The sequence below is a fragment of the Dromiciops gliroides genome, chromosome 2 (genome assembly GCF_019393635.1).
Source record: "Dromiciops gliroides isolate mDroGli1 chromosome 2, mDroGli1.pri, whole genome shotgun sequence".
NCBI lineage: Eukaryota > Metazoa > Chordata > Mammalia > Microbiotheria > Microbiotheriidae > Dromiciops > Dromiciops gliroides.
In genome coordinates this window covers 32,457,996-32,479,850 of record NC_057862.1, presented here as the reverse complement: position 1 = coordinate 32,479,850, position 21,855 = coordinate 32,457,996, and the positions used below count along the sequence as shown (strand labels likewise).

Sequence of the window (21,855 nt, the reverse complement as noted above, 5' to 3'; positions counted from 1 at the left end):
TGCTCGTTATAAAGGTCTATGGATGGGGTAGCCCCCATCCTGACCCTACAGGGTGGGGCTTCTGCCTGGATTTTTTTCTAGGACTTTATTTATTTATTTTTTTTAGTGAGGCAATTGGGGTTAAGTGACTTGCCCAGGGTCACACAGCTAGTAAGTGTTAAGTGTCTGAGGCCGGATTTGAACTCAGGTCCTCCTGAATCCAGGGCTGGTGCTTTATCCACTGCGCCACCTAGCTGTCCCAAAAGTATTTAAAAAGAAATCCTAAAGTCAATCTACAGTCAGCTCCATCATTAGTCACACATCTGGAGAGGCCAAGGGACCACAGGATTTAGCCCTGCCTTTAGAGGTCATCTCCTTGTTTTTTAAAATATTTATTTAAAATTTAATTTAAATAGAATTAGTTTCCTTTGTAATCTCATGTATTTTATGTTATGCATTTAAAATATTATCCTGAGAAGGGGTCCCCAGACTGCCAAGGGGATACACGATACAAAATCTCTTTATTTTACAAGTGAGGAGACTGAGGCCCACTCGGAGAAGTCTCAGGTCACTGAGGTAGAGTAGTTGATGCAGGTTTTGAACTCAGGACCTCTAACCAAATCTCACAGTGATCATCCAGCAAGGATCCACACAGAGTTCAGTTGTCTCAATGCTGTCCTAAGAACAGGCATGACTCCTTTGCCAGTGAATGTAAACTCCCTGAGGACAGGGACTGTTACATTTATATATCCCTGAGACCTCATTCACTGCTGTCACAAAGTAGTGGCTTAATAAATGGTTATTGATTGCTTGATTGAGACTGATGAGCAAGGGTGGAAACCAAAAGACGGAGGCCTTTAGCTGCTGGTGCCGTAGCACATTTTGGTGCCCCAGTGAATCCAGAATAACCCTCGTGCTATAGTGAGAAGTTCACCAGATTTGGAATCGCAAACCAGCTTTGAACACCAGCTCAGCCCCTTGCCAGCTCAGGGACTTGGGGCAAGTCATCTGGGATTGCAGAATATCAAACAGGAAAGGAAGATGGCCTCCTCATTGGGCAGAGGCCCAGAAGGGTCAAGAGATTGGCCCAAGGTCACACAGTCAGCAAGTAGCAAAGCCTTCGGACCTAGGCCTCCTGTCTAGAAATCCAATACTCTTTCTCCCAGATGATACTGCCTAGATGAGCCTAGATTCATGATTTGGGTTTGAATCTTGCCTCTGTTCTGTGCTGTCTGTGTGACTTTCCTTGGAACTGAGCCCAGCTTCTGCCCCTGTAAAATGCAGGGTTTGGACTCCATGGCCTTAGTGATGCCTTCTAGTTTTCACTTTATTATCCTTTGCCTCAGTTTTCTTTTTTCTTTTCTCTTTAAAAAAAATTTTTTTTAAATTTTTTTCTTTAGTGAGGCAATTGGGGTTAAGTGACTTGTCCAGGGTCACACAGCTAGTAAGTGTTAAGTGTCTGAGGCCGGATTTGAACTCAGGTCCTCCTGACTCCAAGGCTGGTGCTCTATCTACTGCACCACCTAGCTGCCCGTACCTCAGTTTTCTTATCTGCAAAATGGGGGCACTAATTATCACTACTCTCCTGGAGTGGAGAGGGGGAGGAGGAGTCAGGAGCTGTTATTATGACAATCTGTGACCAAACCCCTACCTGCTGATTGGGAGTCTCCCTGTCCTGGCTCAGCCCTTCACAGATAAAGGACAAAAGGCTCTGAGATCAGCCGCTTTCCCCACTTGCCGCTGCTGCTGGTGCTGGGCAGGGATGCATGTCCCGGGGCCAGTGTGTGACAACCTCGCAGAGGACATGGTGTCCAGTTACAGAACCCAGCCTGGCACTTCTCCGGGGCCCCCTGCCAGACAAACTGTCAAATCACATTTCCTCTCGAGCCTGGCTGTTTAAAGAGGCAGGCACTTGTAGACACACCCTCTGAAGTAGGGAGCATAGAGTGTGGGGAGGGGGAAGAACAGAGGCCTCTGATCTTTCCTGCCTGAGTCACCTTGGGTGAGTCATTGGCAACTCAGTCAGTTCAACTCAAGTCACTTCGATTCAAGTCATCTCGGCTCAGTTCAGTCTTATCAACTGGGGTTTAATCGATGAATCAAAAACATTTATTGAGTGTACCAGCACTGCGCTGAACAAAAAAAAAACAAACCAAACCAAACCAAAACCAGTCAAAAGCCCAGTCCCTGGGGGCAGCTAGGTGGAGGAGTGGATAAAGCACCAGCCCTGGAGTCAGGAGTACCTGAGTTCAAATCCAGCCTCAGACACTTGACACTTACTAGCTGTGTGACCCTGGGCAAGTCACTTAACCCTCATTGCCCTGCCCCCCCCCCAAAAAAAAAGAGAAGAGAAGAAAAGCCCAGTCCCGACCCACTAGCAGCTTACATTCTAACCAAGGAGACAACATGTAGATAACAGCATAAGCAAGATCTATCTATGTACATACATATGTACACATATATGTAGGTGTATATAGGGACACTTAGGTAGCACAGTGGATAGAACATTAGGCCTGGAGTCAGGAAGACCTGAGTTCGTGTTCAGACCTCAGATACTTACTAGCTATGTGACCCTGGGCAAGTTCCTCACTCACCTGTTTGCCTTAGTTTTCCCATCTGTAAAGTGAGCTGAAGAAGGAAATGGCAAGCTACTCCAATATCTTTGCCAAGAAAACCCCAAGTGGGGTCATGAAGAATCAGACGTGACTGAGATGACTAAACAACAAAAATATGTATGTATGTATATACACACAGACATACACACACATAGAGAGACAGAGACAGAGACAGAGAGAAGAAACAGAGTAGAATAGAGACTGAAGAAGAGAAAGAGAAACAGAGAGAGAAAGAGAGAGAGAGAGTATATGTGATACATGATTAGGTCTGTAATTTGGGAGGGCTGATTAGTGTGGGGAGACGCTTAAGGCCAGGAAACCCATTAGATGTTACTGCCCTGGTCCAGCCTGAGGTGATGAGGGCCCTGTGAATGTACAGAAAGAGACACAGAGGAGAGAGAAGTTGTGAATGGAGAAGTGACAAGATTTGGCGATGGGTGACCTATATGGGATAAAATTAAGGAATCCAGGACAGCACTGTGGTTTCTTGTCTGGGTGAGCAGGAGGCTGGGGATGCCTTGGACAGTAGAAGGGAGGGTTTGGGGAGAAGGAGAAGAAGTTCTGTTTTGGATGGGTTTAGATCATCAACTACCATAAGAGAAGGGGCCCAGCATGGAGCCTTGGGGGACACCCAGGGTTGGCGGTAGAGTCTGGACTGAGGCTGAAGCAAAGGAGACTGAGAAGGAACGGTCGGACGGAGAGGAAGAGAAGTGGGAGAACCTCAAGAGAAGAGAGAACCAATAAAAAGCGGGGGATGCGCAGGGTCCAAGGTAGTGGGGAGAGTTCACCAAAGATGGGAAAAGGCCCAGAGATTTGGTGATCAAGAGATCACTGGGAACACTGGAGAGAGAACTTCAGTGTGGGAGCTGGGTAGGCCATGGCGGGTAAAGGGCAGGTTCTAGACCCAAGGCCATCACATGGTCTTAGAGCTAGAAGGGACCTTAGAACTAAGTGTCCTTTTTTAAAAAAAAAGGGGTTTATTGCCTCGGACTTTTCTTTTTTTTTCTTTCTTTTTTTTTTTAGTGAGGCAATTGGGGTTAAGTGACTTGCCCAGGGTCACACAGCTAGTAAGTGTTAAGTGTCCGAGGTCGGATTTGAACTCAGGTCCTCCTGAATCCAGGGCCGGTGCTCTATCCACTGTGCCACCTAGCTGCCCTGCCTCGGACTTTTAACACCCTGTCGTCATTTCTGGGTGTCCTCTCTCTGAACCCTGTCCTATCCTGGGACAAATGAACTCACATTAAGAGAGCAGGGACCTCGTCAGAAAAGGTATACCACCTTCTGGCCTGCTGGTCCCCCCATACCTCTTATTTGAGGGGAGGAAGGGACAGAAAAAAAGGATTCTAGATTGAGAGTTACAAGGGACTTTAGAGATTATTTCATAATTTTACAGATAAGGAAACTGAGGCCCTGAAGAAATTAAGTGACGTAAGGAGTAGAGTTAGGATTCGAACTCAGCTCCTCTGATGGAAGATTTGGTGTCCTTTCCGCGCCAATGCTACGGTCCCCTCTCCAGTCCCATACTTTTCAGTTGGAGAAACTGAGGCCCAGAATGATGAAGTGGCTCGTTCTGAGATTACACAATTAGCTGGTGACATGCCTGGGACTAGACTCCATCTCTCCTGACTCCTAGCCTAAGATTCTTTCTGTGAGACCATATGTTCTTGGGCCAGCCCCACCCACTCTAGGTACTTGGGAAACGCCCCTCTCTCTGGAGCAGGGAGAAGGCCACGGGGGTCTTCCTGTTTACTGTCCTTGCCCCTTCTCTCAGAGGCAGCACTGAATGTTCCTTTAGCTATATCCCCCTTGGGCCTTGTCAGGGCAGCCTTTTCCGGAAATGGCACTGGGATTACGGGGACCAATTAACCCTTTGTAGCCTGAGAGCTCAGCCCAGGGAGAGCCAGGAAGAGAGAGGCCCTTTCTGCTTCTCTTCTCTACCGATTCTCCAGCCAGACGTGTCCTGCAGGGGGTTGGTAGCAGAAGGAGGTGACTGACCCAGCCAGCCTTGCCTTCCCTTGGCTGATAGAGCTTAGAGCTGAGATCAGAGATTTACGGACGACCTTTGGCCTCTGGTCCAAACCCTTCATTTGAAATTTGAAGAAACTAGCTCAGAGCAGGTAAATGACTTGCCTGGGGTCATATGACAAAGAAATGGCAGAGCCAGGACTCAAATCTGGGGCCCCAGGTTCCAGTTCAGACCAATCCAATGGTCCTGTTCCATACCTTCCTTGCTCCCCCTCCCCAACCACCTCAAATGCTGTAGGTAGATGGGTCCCGATGAGGGCCAACAGGAGGCTGGTAGGCAGGTGGGAGGAAATGGGAAATCTGGCCACTCCTAGCCAATTGGCTTCTCCTAAAACTGGACAACTGCCCACATCCTGGACAGGCAGGCCCAACGAGAGATGCGCTTCTCTCCTCCTTAGGCCAAAGGCCCCCAGCTGTGGCCAAGTGGAGAGGCAGAGCCCATCCCAAAGCAGCTAAGACCAGAAGTTTCCACAATGAGCTGCCTCTCTTGGGGGAGATGCCAGTGCAAGACTATGTGGGAACGAGCCCTTGGGGGGCAGACCTGGGCTCTGGAAACCCAAATCTGGTCCCCAGCTCTGCTGGGGGCTGCCTGAGCTAGATAACCACAGTGCTCCCTTCCAGCTCTGAAACATAAGGGAAATCCAAGGATCCTGATAAACCTCACCCCCTCCACACAGTAGGCAATTGACCCCTGCCACCCCTACTCTCACACCAAAGGCCAACCCACCGTACATCAGATCTGCATTCCTGTTGTTAGGGAAACAGACCCAGGGGACTATTCTTCTGGAGGGGAAGTTCTTAGTTAAGTAGATTGAGTTAAAGGGGACACATTGTTTACATTTGTATTCCAGGTATTTAGCATAGCTCAAGTAGGAGCTTAAAAAAATGCTTTTTCATCTATCCTTCCACCCACTCATACATCCAATACACCCACCCATCCACGCATCTATTCAATCCATCCACCCATCCATCCATCCATCCACCCATCCACCCATCCATCTACCCACCCATCCATCCATCCATCCATCCATCCACCCATCCATCTACCCACCCATCCACCCATCCATCCATCCACCCATCCATCTACCCACCCATCCATCCATCCATCCCCCATCCCCCCACCCATCCCCCCACCTATCCATCCATCCATCCACCCATCCCCCCACCTATCCACCCACCCATCCATCCATCTAACAAGCATCTCCTAAGCAGCTACTCTGTGCTAAGTCCCAGAGATACAAAGACAAAAACAAAGAATTCCTGCCCTCAAGAAGCTAAGAAGCAGAAGGGAGGAGGGTGAGGATTGGAGGGAAGGTACAAAGGCCCGGAGCAGGACAAAGGATCTTCGATGTGGGTAACAGCACAGTGGGTCACTGTGACTGCAATGCAGGATGTCTAAAGAAGAGTTGTGTGCCTTGGGGCTTAGCAACATCATTGGCAGCTGTGTGGAGGCTATAGTGAGGGAGGCAGAGATCAGAGCCTGAGAGACTCCCTGGATTTGGAGGCTACTCCAAAAAGTCCAGGCAAAAAGCAATGGGGGCTTGCACTTGAGTGGTTGGGTTGTGGGTAGAAAGAAGGGGATCAGTGTGAGCTATATGATGGGGGAGACAATGGACAAGACTAGGCAATGGATTGGCTCCCAACAAGAGTGGGAAAGGTGGAGGAGTCAGGTGTGGCTCCAAGGCTGTGAACCTTGCTAATATTTGGGCATTCTACCAATTCACCAACATTCTCTCTCTTTCTCCCATCTGAGGGTGCAAACTCCTTGCTCTTGTGAACCATCCCTGAATGACCCTCAAGGGAAATTTCCCCTTCTTGCCCAGCAAACACAAAATTCTGGTGACTGCTTTGGTATCATCAGAGTGGGAGATCTCCAAGAAACATGTGTTCTCAGCCTTATCGAAGGGGGATCTCTGGAGCTCAGGAAGGGCTTTGGGGAGAAAAGGAGGAAAACATTAACTTGGGAGCTTTCCCTTGGCTGTGTCTAAAACAGCATCCTTTCTGAAGAGGTACACCGAAGGGCAGATGGGAGAGTGGTTTTCCAAGGCCCGGCCAGCATCTGGCTGGAAGAACAGATGCTGGGGCCAGTGAGGGGGGCTGTGGATTGCTGCCACTTGGACAGGGGCTATGCAACTGTTCTCCAGAGTGAGGGGGGAGCTTTCTTAGGTTGAGGGCCCATCTCCTATCCATCAACTTGGCTTTCTTCCTTGGGAAGTCATCTGCTTCAAAGACATCTTTCAGCTTTCACTAGTTTCAATATGGTAGGTGCAACTGACAAAAAACCCAACACCTTAACCCAGTACTTTGTACACAGTAAGTGCTTAGTGAATGCTTGTTAGAATAATTTGAATGCAATTTTCTAAATTATTGTAGGAGCACAATCAGAAGGGACTTCAACAAACTGACTTTGGAGCCTAAGGACCTGAGTTCAAATGTCTGTGAAGACTTGGGCAAGAGGCAGAGGTGAGGATGGTGACCATTTCAGGCACAGTGAGCAGGCTATGCAAAGGCATGGAGGGGGGAGATGGGATATAGGGCATCCCAAAAATCTTAGTGCAATTGAAAAGCTATCAAAGCTTAAAACTGCACTAAGATTTTGGAACAACCTGTATCTGATACCTGTATCTGTAAAATCAAAGACTGCACTAGACAGCCTCCTGGGTTTCATCTAGCTCTGGACCTATGTCCCCGTGGCTCTAAGACCATCTACTTCAAACCATGCCTGAGCAGAAATCCTCTCTCTGAGGCCTGATCATCCAAACTCCATTTGAAGATCTTAGTGCAGTGCCTGGCACATGGGTGGTGTTTCATAAATGCTTCCTTCCTTCCCTTCTTCCTTCCCCATCCTCCTTCTTTCCTTCCTTCCTCCCTCCCTCCCTTCCTTTCTTCCTCCCTCCCTCCCTTCTTTCTTTCCAAAGCAGTCCATACCACTTTGGCCAGCCCCATAAAATACAAGAACTGCTTGCTGGTTTGCACCAATTTAAGAGGCAGGGAGATGGTCTAACCCTAATTTAGGAAGCACCTGAATTATAGACCTTTTCAAAAACAGATATCACAAGAACTAGTCAGGTTGGATCCAATTCAACTTGATTTAACCAACTCTTGGCCACCATTCCCCTAGTCTTCCCCTGTTAGATTGTAAGCTCCTTGAGGGCAGGGACTGTCATTCTTTTTCCTTGTCTTTGTATCCCCAAAGCTTGGCACAGTGCCCACTACACAGCAGTTGCTTAATGAATGCTTGCTGTTGTATTGCCTTGACTTTCCCACCCTGTTTTTCTGCAGTTGATCCTTTGACTCAGCGGCGTTCAGACAACAGAGGCACTGCTTCATGGCATCTCAGGACTAAAGGCCTTTCAGCTTGGTAAAACTGGCCAGCAAGACCTTCAGCAACTCAAGGTTGCCACCCTTTGATTTCCCAGACAAAGGAATGGGGTCCATGTGCCTATGGCAACCTCATTTAACTCCCTAAGCCTCAGTTTCCTCCTTCTTAAGATAGGGACAATTATACCTGTTCTATGACCCTGAAAAAAGAAGTCAAAAGGTGGCTTTCATTCCAATTCACAGCTTTTCACCACCAAGCACAGTGCTTTACACACAGTTGGCATTTAATAAATGCTTATCGAATTTTTAAAAATTGAACTTTCTTGAATTCAGGAAAAATCTTCCTTAAAATCAAAGTGACCATTATGAGTTTTGCTCACAAGTACTGTAGAAACATGAATTACTGTTATTATCATTATAGTATTATTAAGATTATTAGCAGGTGTTTTGGGAGCATCTGCAAACAGTATGTTCTCTTTTGTTCTAGGGTTTCCCTTCGAGGTATTGCTTCTGCTTCTGACGTAAACCTTTGCAGTCTAGACAGCTCAAAGGGAAACTTGCTCTCTTCTTAGTGCTGTTTATGAATGAGCAGAAACTAATTAATGGGATGAGGCATCTAAAAGTGACTGTGAAAGGATCCCTGGCCAGGCACCAATCTGAAGCCCTGGCCACCAGCCCTTCCTGTGTTGGGAGGCAGCTGGGGCCAAATCTGCTGCCAGGGCTCAGGAAACAAGCAGGCTCAGGATGTGTGGGCACTGGCCCTTGCCAGCATCGTTGGGAAGAATTCAACTCAACAAGTACTTACCGAAGGCCTCCTCTCTATGTGTCAGCCACCAGACTAGGCCTCAGTAGGAAAGCATAGCAAAGCCCACTCTCCCATACCCCCCATCCTTTTCCTTCTTCTAGAGATATTAAGAAAACTTTAAAAAATCATCTTACTCTAAAGCCTGATTGCTTGGAAAATATGTAAAAAGTCAAGAACGACTTAAGGCCCCAGAAAAATGGATGAAGATTGGGAACCCAACTTAAGAGGGGCAGCTGGGTGGTGCAGTGGATAGAGCTCCAGGCCTGGGATCAGGAAGGGTTGAGTGTGAATCCAGCCTCAGACACTTACTAGTTATGTGATCCTGGGCAAGTTATTTCACCCTGTTTGCTTCAGTTTCCTCATCTATAAAATGAGCTGGAGAAGGAAATGGAAGACTACTCCAGTATCTTTGCCAAGAAGACCCCAAATGGGGTTACGGAGAGAGGAGCATGACTGAAAATAACCGGTGGGACTTTTTGGCCTAGTTCCAATCTTGATGATTCCCTCTGATCTGAAGGAATCATGATAATTGGTTGGCCTGAGATTAGGAAAAAGGCTTTTATTCCTTCTAGTAACAGAAGTAGCCTTGGAAGACACTAGACCAACCAGATAGGAGACTCCTTAGAGCAAGCAGTCTTAACCTGGGATTCTGCAAACAGATTTCAGGGGATTTGTGAACTTGAAGGGGAAAAGATTCTACCTTGATAACTTCCAACTGAAATTCAGCATTTCCTTCAAATATTTAAAAGCATTTTCTGAGAAGGGTCCATGGGCTTGGCCAGACTGACCAAGGGGCCCATGATACACAAAAGGTTAAGAATGCCCACTGCCTTGATGGGAGTGGTCAAAAGGTATGGAATGATTTTAGGAAATTGATGCTCTAAGGGTGTTCCTGAGCTTAAGTGACCATTGTCCCTCATCACAAAACAAAGAGTTAGTTGAACTTTACCCTGTGCCCTGTAAGGATGCTTTGTCTCATTGTGGAATTTGGTCCATTGTCTTGGAAGGCTATAATTGTAACTTTGAAATGTCATGTGCTTGAGTGTGACTTTCAGAGCCATGGGGGGAACCCTGCCCAGTCTTGGGTCTGTTCTATTTCTCTCAGCATGTCTACTTAGAAAAGAATAATATAAATTATTAAAAATTGTTCTTCTATGCCTAAAGGGCTATAAAGCTGTGCATACCCTTTGACCCAGCAATACCACTATTAGGTCTTTTCCCCAAAGAGATCATAAAAAGGGGAAAAAACCCCACATATACAAAAATATTTATAGCTGCTTTTTTTGTGGTGGCAAGGAATTGGAAATTGAAGGGATGCCCATCAATTGGGGAATGGCTGAACAAGTTGTGGTATATGAATGTAGTGGAATACTATTGTGCTGTAAGAAATGATGAGCAGACAGATTTCAGAGAAACCTGGAAGGACTTACATGAACTGATGCTGAGTGAGATGAGCAGAACCAGGAGAACATTGTACACAGTATCAACAACATTGTGTGTTGATCAACTGTGATAGACTTGACTCTTCACAGAAAAACAATGTTCCAAGATAGTTCCAAAGGACTCACGATGGAAAATGCTCTCCAAATCCAGAAAAAAAAGAACTATGGAATCTAGATGCTGATTGAACTATACTATTTCTATTTTAAAATTTTTCTTCTTTGAGGTTTTTCCCCTTGTGCTCTGACTCTTCTTTCACAGCATGACTAGTACAGAAATAAGTTTAATGTGATTGTATATATATAACCTATATCAGATTGCTTGCTGTCTTGCGGAGGGGGGAGGAAGAAAAATTTGAAAAGAGAAATCTTATAAAAACAAATGTTGAAAATTATCTCTACATGTAACTGAAAAATAATAAAATATTTTTATGAAAAAATAAAAATGAATAATTTTTAAAAAGAAAGGCAAAACAAAAAAATGCTCTCAATTGGCTTATGTTTGGAATAAAGAGTACAGAATTTCCTTCCATTTTTTGGCCTGCAAAGACAAAATATGAAATAGGTTCTACCCTCATGGGGTTTACAGTCTACTGGTGGACATATATAAATATGAAGTAAGTGATGAAGCTTAACTATGGGGAAGAGATGAAAAAATACATCTTACTCCCTTTCCTTGGGAGACTATGGGTGTGGAGTGCGGCATATACTGCCAGACTCAGTTGATGTGTTTGTTGCTTAGTTTTGTTAAACTGGGGTTTTTTCTTTCTTTTTTCATCTTTTGTAACAAAGGATGGCTCACTGAAGAGGAGGAGGAGGGGGAGAAGTAGATTCAGAAATGTAGGTGATATTAAAATAAAAGATATCAACAAAATTTTTTAAACATCCAGGTATTTACAAAGTGGATAGAAAATGATTTGGGGGCAGAGGCCCAAAGAGAAGAAAAACTATGAGGATCAGAAAAGACCTAGATTAGGAGAAGTATCATCTGGCCAACCTAGACAGGTGATCTCAACCCAACTCACTTTATCACAGAGATGGGACAAATATGAACAAACATTTAAACGCCAACTGAACACAATCTAGTCTTAGGAATAGCATCAAAGGTGAGACAAGACAGGCACCCTTGCTCTCAAATAACTTACTGTGTAGTACAAGGGAAACTGAGCAAAGTTCTACTCCCTTCTTAGAAATCATTGAATCTAACAATTAACTTTTTAAATAGCTAGCATTTATAGAGCCCTTTAAGGTTTATAAAGAACTTACTATATTATCTTGTTTGATCCTCACAACCACCCTGGAAGGTAGGTGTTGCTATTATCTTCATTTTACAGATGAGAAAACTGAGGCAGATGGTGGTTAAATAACTTGCCTAGGGACACACAGCTAGTAAGTGTCGGAGGCCAGGTATCGAAACAGATGCTGAGAGAGGAGGATCGACAGGAGGTTACTTATCTGGTCACAGCTTGCTAGATAAGCCTCATACAACCTTAATATGCCTTACTTGAAGGCTGTGGCAGTCTACTGGGCTATAACTAGGGGTAGGGGAGAGTGAGGGTGACCAGGATGCAGAATTTAGGGTCCCTAGTTGCAGTCTTTCTGGGCAGAAACAACAGAGCAAAGTAGTTAATTAACAAAAATAATTAGTTGAAGTTACTAGATAATGGGGTGGAGTGAGCTCTCCCCTTATTCTCCCCCCTTATTTTAAGCTGATTCCCCATCTCCTACTCCATGGTGGTCTCAATAGTGCTTTGTGTTAGTGTCCTGGGTTCACTGTCTCCCCACAGCATGGCATGGTATACATCCCCGCCCCCTTATTCCCCAGAGGAGGTTTGCCCCAGTACAATTTGTTATCCTTGTCACAAGTACAGATTTTATTCACAGGATCACAGACCTGAAATGGGAAAGGCCCTCAGAGGCCATCCAGTCTAACCCCCTCCTTCTACAGATGAGAACACTGAGGCCCAGAGAGGGGAGGTGATTTTCCTAAGGTCCCACAGCTTAGTAAGTGGTAGAGCTAGGAATCAAAACCAGTTCCCACACACATTCCAATACACCCCGCTGGTGTCTTTTGCTCCTCATTCATCCATAGTGATTGTGTGTGTGTGTGTGTGTGTGTGTGAGAGAGAGAGAGAGAGAGAGAGAGAGAGAGAGAGAGAGAGAGAGAGAGAGAGACAAAGACAGAGAGAGACAGAGACAGAGACAGAGAGAGACAGAGAGAATGCCTGGTCCTTAAATTCTTGAGAGCTCAGAAATTCCCACTGCGTGCTCTGCTGAGCTTCTTTCCCATGATACCCAGGTCAGCACATTCTCTAGCAGATCCTGGGTGTATCCCTCCGCGTCAGGGCCCCTGAGACCCTCAAATCAACCAAGGCCTTTGGCTTCCCAACCCCGCCTTCTGTCCATTGCACGTGTCTGGTAAGCCGGATGCCCTCCCGTGTTAACCAGCAGGCATTCATTCGAGCTTAGGGAGGAGCCCTGGCAAGGTCCAGCCTGGAAGGCAGAGGGTGTGGGAGAGATGGCTCTGCTCCTGATCTAGTCCTGACATCTAAGCCTCCTAGGAGAAGAGTAGCTACCCACAGATGGACTCCATGTCCTGGGCTAGTTGCTGTCATCCCAGCCAGGGAAGGAAGGCTGGGGAAGGCGCGAGATCTGGGCTCTCGACTCAGAATGTGGTTGCCCACAGTGGTCAGGACGATTGCGTGTTTATTTGGTGTGCACTGACAGAGCAGTCCCCAGAGAGATGCTGGGCAGAAACCATTCATTGAGCATTAAAGGAAAATCAAGTAAGACTCGAAGCTTAAATCACTGAACTTAGGAGACAGAAGGGTGTCAGACTCAGAGAGGGCCGGAGATGAGATGGGCTGGTGGCCCTGCCCTCTGGGGGCTTCCATTCTAGTAGTAGAAGTAATAATATATAACCCCCTTAGGTTCTCAACGATCGTCCTGTCCCATGCTCTAACTTTACAGATGGGGAAACAGGCCCAGGGGAAGGAAATGACTTACCCTGGCTGGTACACATATGTATACGTAGCACAGTCTCTTCCCAGTACATCACACTCCCCTGGCCAAGTCGTGCAAGCAGAAGCATGCCGTCAGCTCCGTGCTCCCGTGTGGTGGAGTGGGGAAAGTGTCAGCCCTGGATTCAGAGGCCCTGGCTTCTGGTGCCAGGTCATCTATGTGACTTTGGGTAAGTCATTCCCCACTCCCAGCTCCCATAGGCCTCAGTTTCCCCATCTGTAAATTTCTGGAATTGGACTTCACTAGATGATCTCCAAGATTCCTTTATAGGTCATAATTGTATGAGGGGATTGGGAAAGGCTTGGAAAGTTCTCTCTCCTCCCACCCCCATAATATCTCCTTCCAACCCCTGGCCATTCCTGTAGCACCAAGATATAAATAATGTGTTAGGAAAGGGTAATGATAGGTCAAGCCATCCTCTACCATGAATACCTTACTGTTAATCAATCGAATAGGGGAATTAGTAAGCACCAAGACCTGAAATATACTGTTGATATTGGGGGAGGGGATCTGGAAAGATCTAAAGTGGTGCTGAAACTAAGACAGGGTGACTGGAGCTTTGTCCCCAGGAGGTTGAAATTTAGAGGGTACTAACAGCTTTTCTCCTTTGTCAGTTTAGAAATAGCCGAACTTTGCACTTAGTTGGCAAAAATAACTTCCTCTTCAACCCCAATTGCTCAGGGAAGTTTTTCCTCTCAATCCCAGACCAGCCGTAGCCTCGTGCTGTCCCAGGGTCTCCCTGTTCTTCCCACAAGTAGTTAGTACCATTGGCTCTTGTTGAAAAAACCCACCAGTTACAGCTATGATCCAAAGTATCAGACACAGACCAGATGGGCTTAGGTAAGCTCAGAAGGGACATCTTGGGATTCTGGGCAGGGAGCAACAGCTGAAAGCCCTGGAGGGCTGAGGTTACTGGGGGAGGAAAGGAATAGATGCCGAGAACCTCAGTTTCCTCATCTGTAAAACGAGACAGTTGGACTGGAATTTCTCTAAGGTCACTTCCAGGTTTCTTTGCTGGCACTTCACAGTTTCCTCTGGGCCGGCCTGCTCGAAGGTACAGGCAGCATCTCCTACCCCTCCCCTTCCTCTCTGATATTTCCACAAAGATCAGCAAGGTTCAAATGCTGTCCTCAGGAAACCTGGGGGGGTGGTAGCAGGGGAGGAGGAAATATAACAACTCTATGGGCCCCTGGGGGGTGGAAAAGGAGCAGACTACATTCAAGGGGCCAGATCCAGTGTCTCCTTGTCAGTGGGCTTTCCTGCCACTGTAAGCAAATTAAATCAGCTCCAACCAGACTGGCTTAACATCCATCACATGGGCAGGCCCCTCCCCCTCCTTCTCTCTCTCTCTCTCTCTCTCTCTCTCTCTGTCTGTGTCTCTCTCTTTCTGTCTCTCTCTGTCTCTGTCTGTCTCTATCTGTCTCTGTCTCTCTCTGTCTCTGTGTCTCTCTCTTTCTGTCTCTCTGTCTCTGTCTCTGTCTCTGTCTCTGTCTCTGTCTCTGTCTCTCTCTCTCTCTCTCTGTGTCTCTCTGTCTCTCTGTCTCTCTCTCCCCCTCCCTCCTTTTCTTTAAAGGGATTTCTCTGAGGGGCAGCTGGTCGTTCAGGAGATTAAGCACTGAGACTGGAGTCATGAAGACCCGAGTTCAAATGTGGCCTCAGATGCTAGCAGTGTGACCTTGGGCAAGTCATTTAACCTCTATTTGCCTCCATTTCCTCAAGCGTAATATGGAGATAATAATAACAGCTACCTTCCAGGGTTGTTGTGAGCATCAAATGAGGTAATAAATGTAAAGTGCTCAGCACAGTGCTTGGCACATGGTAGGTGCTATGTTAGATATTATATATTAGCTATTATTATCATTATGGAAACGCTTATTCCTTTCATTTCTCCACCTCAATTCCTCTGGGATGGACAACACTCCCTAGGACCCCAGCAACAGCCTCCAGTCCAGCAAAGCCTTTTCCAAAGGGCTCTTTCTTGAATCTCTACTCTCAGCTTTCTCTTCTTTTTTTAATAATATAAATAATATTTTTTTTTGGTGAGACAATTGGGATTAAGTGACTTGCCCAGGGTCACAGAGCTAGTGTCAAGTGTCTTAGGCCGGATTTGAACTCAGGTCCTCCTGAATCCAGGGCTGGTGTTCTATCCACTGCGCCACCTAGCTGCCCCAATAATAATTGTTTTAAAAATCTTATTGTATTTTTAGTGGTCTCTCATTTGAGTCTCCTTATAATCAAGTGATGTAGTTAGTTAATACAGTTCGGAGGGTTGTGGTGCGGGTAGACTTGTGAGTTTGTGTGGGACATCCCCAGTGAAGAAACTCACAGATCTTTACCTAGTGGAAACGGAGGTTCGCTTTACTAAGTATTTTGTCCCAGTCTGCGCAGCTACAAAGTGGCTTGACAGACTTGACCCAGACCTTCTGACTCTTGTTCCTCTTGACCCCGGGCTGCTGCCTCTGCAGCTCCCAGGCACAAGCCCAATAGAAGTTAGCTTCTTGAGGGCAGGCATCATCACTTCCTATTTTTGTTCTCCCACGCCCTCCCCATGGCAGAAACTTGAAAGACATTTGTAGAATTGGATTGTACCCAGTCTCACACTGGCTCGGTCCTCTCTCTGCTTCTGGTGTTTTCTCCTTCTGGCTAAAAGTCTTTTTTGTGCCCATCCATTGCCCATCCTCTTCCAGTTGGCTCATTTCTAAAACCACAAGTTTCGGGTTTCCCCCGCACGACAAAGAGGTAACAGGCAGTGATGGAGAGCTCTGAATGGGGGGGGGGCAAAGACCCAAGACCTGAACCCAGTGCTGTGGCGGAGCCCCTTCCCCTCTCTGGGCCTCAGTTTCTCTCTCTGTGGGTCAGACCCTATGATCCCCTCAGTTCCCTGATTCGCTCTTTCCAGCTGAGAACCCCAGACACAACAGCTCCTGTGCTCTATCAGAAGGTGAGACCTGTGGGTCCTCCCAAGCTCTTCTCACAGGTCACTATTCCCCCCGGGCATTCAGATTCCTCCAGCAAATGGTCCTTCTCCTCCCCCCACCCCACTTTCTCTTTGTTTGAGAGCCAAGTATCATCTCATTAACCTCCAGATCCTCTTCCCCAGCCCTGGGCCCAATCTCCTGTGCCGGTGGGAGGGAGTTTCCCAGGCCTTCCATACACTCTTCTAATTAACCCAGATGACCCCCTGCTAACGATCCTCAGCTGGAAGTCTTAAAGGGGCAGGCAAGTCTCTCCTTCAGGAGCAACCTCATCCTACAAAAGCCCACCTTCCCCATCCCTAGGAGCCTTGGGGCACCCATCCCACAGGCTGGCAGAGAAAAAACCCACTTCTGGCCCAGTTGGGACCTGACCTTCAGTATCTCCTTAATCCGAGGATCGGAGACTTAGAGCCAAATGAACCCCAGTGGTCACTGAGTCCGACTTCCTCACTTGACAAATGACAAAACTGAGGTGCGGAAGAGGAGAGATGACTTGCCCAAGGTCATGCAGGTGGGAGGGCTGAGATTTGAACCAAGGTCCCTTGACTCTAGATGCATTTGTTCTTTCCACCATACCCCATGGCAATCAATCAGCAAGCATTTATTAAGCACCTTCTATATACTAGGCACTGTGCTGGGCGAGAGGGATACAAAGGGGAAAAAAATAAACAATCTCTGCTCCCAAGGAGTATATATACAAATGTGTACAGAGTAAAGACATTGGGCAGTTGGGTGGTGCCGTGGATAGGGCACCTCCTGGCCTGGAGTCGGCAAGACCTGAGTTCTAATCCAGCCTCAGACACTGGCTAAGTCACTTATCCCTGTTTGCCTCAGTTTCCTCATCTGTAGAATGGGCTGGAGAAGGAAATGGCAAACCACTCTAGTGTCTCTGCCAAGGAAACACTAAAGAACCCCAAACAACTGAATGATGAAAACAAAGTAAAAACAAATTAATGAAATACAAGGCCAGTAGGGAAGAAGGGGATACCGGGAAAGGCTTGAACTTATCATGCAGGAAGAGGAGGGTTAGATGGGGCAGAGAGGAGAAGAGAGAGCGTGCCAGGCCTGGAGGAGACTGGAGATGGAGGAAGTGCACAAGGAATGAAGAGAAGGATGGATAGAAGAGTTTGGGAAGGAGAGTCACGGACAACGAGGCTGCTAGGTTGGGTCGGCCGGGTGGTGGAGGGCTTTAAAAGCCAGAGGAGTTTGCTTCCAGAGGCGACAGAGAGCTACCGAAGTTTATTTATTTAGAGGAGTGATCTGCACTTTGGGGGAAATTCTTTTGGCAGCTGTGTGGATGGAGGGGTATGGGAAGACCAATTAGGAGGCTACCACAGCAGTCCAGGGAAGAGGCGATGAAGGGTCTAAGCTAGGATGGTGGCCGTGAAAGACGGGATCGCAATACCGTGAGGGAGTGTGAGGAGTCAGCGATGAACCTGGAAAGGCTCATCTTCTCCCCTCACCCTGGGCCCCAAGGCTTTCCAACGCTCCCTTAAGATTGCTGAGAAGTCATCTAGTTCAATCCCAGAGGAAGATGAGCCCAGGGAGGGACTCCGGACCGCATGGAAGGGTGATTTCAAGCTGAGAGGTTTTGGCTGTCTGAATCTGCACATGAAAGACCAGGAATGTGTGAGGGAGAGGAGACAATGACCTTGCCTGATGGGCTTAGCTTTGTGTCCCTGGTATTTACCTGGTATTTGAGGAAGGTATTTGAAGTTGAAAAATTAGGAGTGTGTGGTTCCTCTTAGCAGGCATTGGGTGAAGACTCCCTACATGGATGAGGATGGAGAAAGGGCATAGTCTAGACTTTGGAGATCAAAATCAAGAGGTGTGGGGAATGTTCACTCCACATCAGAGCAAGTCTGGACTTGGAGACCTAAACCCTGTGACCAGAATGGTCAGGCCTAAGAAAACATGAAGCCTGAGAGCATCGGCTAGCAGTTAAGGCTGGGGTGTTTTCAGCTCCATGCTGGGGAGAGCCCAAAGTGGCTCTGCTCTTTGTTCTAATGAATGTGACACTTGGGACCAAAAAAGAATTTCCTGGGAGATTCTAGGTCCATTATTCAGGATTCCTAAGGGAACAGGATGGCTTACTCTGTGAACCCCAGAGGGGATTTTCCCCCTAGGGAGGACAGTTGCTGATCCTATGACTGAGGCAAATGTGGCAGCTTTTCTAAAGGAGCATAGGAGAGCCCATTCTTTGGAGTTGGGAGTAGAGGTGAACAGTGACTATGTATGCAGTGGATGAACCCTGTGTAAATGTCAGAGACTAATATGTAGCAAGACTAGTGGGAGCAGCACGATTATATCACTGGAAGGTACCAGCGGCCCCGCTACGTGGGAAACTTGAGCTGTTTGTTGAGTCGAGGCCCCAGCCACAAGATACCGACACGTATGTGCCGTGTTCTTATGTGTGGGCCTTTGCTTTGACTGGATTGTGACCTCTGATGGGGGCTCATGAAACGTGGTTTTAGTGAATGCTCACCCATGGGGCACCTTGAACCTAGGATAACCCTTTCTGGGGGCCCTGCCCTACGAGAGATCTATTCAGAGCTGGTAGGGAGCTTAAAGGTCAAATTCTCATTTTACAGAGAAGGAACGTGATTTTAAATGACTTGTCCAAGGTCACATAGATAGTAAGTGGCTGTGTCGGGGCTCAAACCCAAGTCCTTTAACCCTCAAAACAACTATCTCTCCCTTGCACCAGCAGTAAGAAGCAAACAAGATTAGAACCCACGTTCTGACCCCAAGACCGGTGCTTTTCCCACTATAATGTGCTGCTCTGTCCATGATAATCACTCAGACATTTTTATATTTTTATCCCCTCTGTTTTTTTTTTTTACTTACCCTTCTCCCTTCCCAACTAGGGGTGTGGGTGGGAAAATCTAGGTCATTTGGTGGGTGTGGAGACAATCTGAGTTTAGGCAGACCTTCTCTGTGGCTCCTCCCACACACCCACAATACTTTTCCCCCCTAAATATGGCTTATTTATCCCTTCTTTTTGCATAAGCTCTAGAAAGTTCTTTGATGCCTAGGTGAGCTTTACAGAGCTTCTTTACGTAGCGTATGCACCTTCTATTGCTTATTTATACAGGATATTTCCACACTTATTTCATCTCTACCACTCCATGAGCAAGCTGGGCAGGAATCGCAATTGCTGTTTTCCAAGTCTCCAGGCCAGTGGTGGAGCCAAGTTTAGTATCCAGGCACCCTAACTCCTCACCCCCTTCTCTTTCCACTTCACCTGGAACTGAATTTTCCTTGAAAGGGGAAACTTGGGTCAATTCAGCTAAATTCAGCACATACCATAAAGGACCTACTTCGTGCTGTGCACTGTGTCAGGCAGTGGTGGTTGTGTAGAGTTTGGATAAGAAAGGCCCTGACCCCCCCCTACCCCCCATGGAGCTCAGAGTCCAGCAAGGGGGTGAGACACAGGGACAGTGAATGGACTCCTAGACTTGGAGTCGGGAAAAATCTGGTTCAAATCCTGTCTGTGCTCTTTACTAGCTGTGGGACCCACAGGCAAGTCAATGAGCTTTTAGGAGCCTCAGTTTCCTTATTTGTAAAATGGGGACAGTAACACCAGGCACGGCCTCAATTAGTCAACAAGCATCATTAAGCACCTGGGACATGGGCTCTGATAGGTGAGCTTTCATTTTATCTTGCTCTAGATCATTTCGCTGGACACCGTGTCACTTCTGGCCAGCTTAGCATGTGTTCAGTCAACAGCCTCCCCTTTCTAAGTCTGTTGTTGTTGAGTCATTTTTTCAGTTTACATGACCCCTGGTAAAGACACTGGAATGGTTTGCTATTTCCTTCTCCAGCTCATTTGACAGATGAAGAAATTGAGGCAAACAGGGTGAAGTGACTTGCTCAGGGTCACACAGCTAGTAAGTGTCTGAGGCTGGATTTGAACTCAGAAACAGGAGTCTTCCTGACTCTAGGCCTGGCACTCTAGTCACTGAACCATCTAGCTGCTCTCTTTATATTGTCTTCTCCCATTAGACCGTAAGCTTCCTGAGGGCAGGAATTGTCTTGCTGGGTTGTACATATTTGGGTCCCCAGTGCTGAGCAATATTCATGGTACCTAGTAAGGGCTCATTCATTCATTCATTCATTCATTCATTCATTCATTCATTCATTCATTCATTCATTCATTCATATACTAGGGGCCAGATCCTATAGGCACTAGGGCTACAAAGACAAAAATGAACAATCTGGCCTCAAGGAGCTTACATTCTGTCAGGGAGACCATGTGTAACTACACAAGGTCAGTTTTGTGGGAGGAGGGCATTAGCTACTGGGCAGGGGGATTAGGTGGCCCAATAAAATACAGAAAGTGCTTCGTATACTTTATAGCTCTATAAATGCCAGTTAGCAGCAGCACCACCAGCAGCAACACCTTGGGATCCTACGGGATACATGCATTAAAAAGAGGGAAATAAAACTATTGGGGGGGAGGTGCTTGGGGAAGGGGAGGAAGACAGTTCACACATACACTATTCACATTCACCTTCATAGAATCATATGATTTAGAATTGGAAGGAACTCAGATGTTATTTTGTCCAATCCCCTTATTTTCCAGATGGGAAACTGAGGCCCAGAGAGGGCCAATGATTTGCCCAAGGTCACACAGGTCGCAAATGACAAAGCCAGGAGTTGAACCCAGATCCTCCAACTCTAAATTGGCGCATTTATTTTAACCGAACTCCGTTGCCTCCAAGCTACAACTGGAGAATTTAGACATTCTCAGTGATGACTTAATTCAAGTGCTTCATTTCACAGATGGGAAAACTGAGTCCAGACAGTGAAAAAGATTGTCAGAGAACACACATAAGCTAATGTCAAAGCTTCCATTCAAACCCAGGTCTGCGGGTCTCAGATTCAGCGATATAACGCGCTTCTTCCCATCCAGCTCAGGAAGGCCAGGACGGTTTTACAAACTTCATAAGCAAACCCCTCATTAGACTCCAGTGGGATGATCGCATTTTTGCTCACAGCTGGGGTCACTGTCACCCCCACACACACACACACACACTGGTAGCAGACGGACAGGGAGCTCGTCCGGGGTCACGTGTGAAACCCTCCTCTCACCCTCCCCTGGGCCCAGGCCCTTCCTGGCCAGGCTGCTCCTTACCTGGGGGACAGTTACATCTCAACGACGTATCCCGAGGCTCTCGTCTCCTGGCCAAGTGAAGTTTCAGCTTCTACAGGAGGGAGGAAAGAAGGGAATCAGCTCCAGATCACAAAGGGTCAGGAGGGGTGAGGAGGGGTTTGGCTGGGGAAGAGAAGGCTCCAGAGCGGGAGGCCAGGCCAGCTCGGAGTGGAGAACAGATGACTGCTTCTGGATCAAAGGCTTATGTGGAATGGCCTTCAGCGCTCAGCCCAGCCCCTGTCTAATAGGAAGCAGACGGGCCGGGTCTGCTCACTCTCTTTGGGTTGGTCTTAGAGAAAAAAGCCAGACCGTGGGACCTGGAAGCCACTTAGCGTCTGCCTAAGCCGTGGTCCAGTGCCCACCTGATGACATCCTGTCTTGTGTCATTGGCTACTTGTTTTCCATACCTTCTGTCTGTAAACTGGACAGCAAGGAGAGGGCGTTTAGGCCTAAGGCCAGCTTTCCATGGGGAGCTGTGGCTCCAAGTGGAGTGACTCCAGGGCATCCGGAAGATTCCCTT

General features: G+C 47.2%; 1 protein-coding gene across 1 annotated transcript in view; it reads right to left on the bottom strand.

Moving 5' to 3' along the window:
* COL13A1 (collagen type XIII alpha 1 chain) overlaps window positions 1–21,855 on the bottom strand; it is a 202,769-nt gene that overhangs the window by 162,178 nt on the left and 18,736 nt on the right. The window contains exon 2 of the mRNA XM_043980266.1: window positions 21,318–21,387. Within this exon, the coding sequence (XP_043836201.1) occupies window positions 21,318–21,387 (70 nt within the window). The remainder of the gene's footprint in view (window positions 1–21,317; window positions 21,388–21,855) is intronic.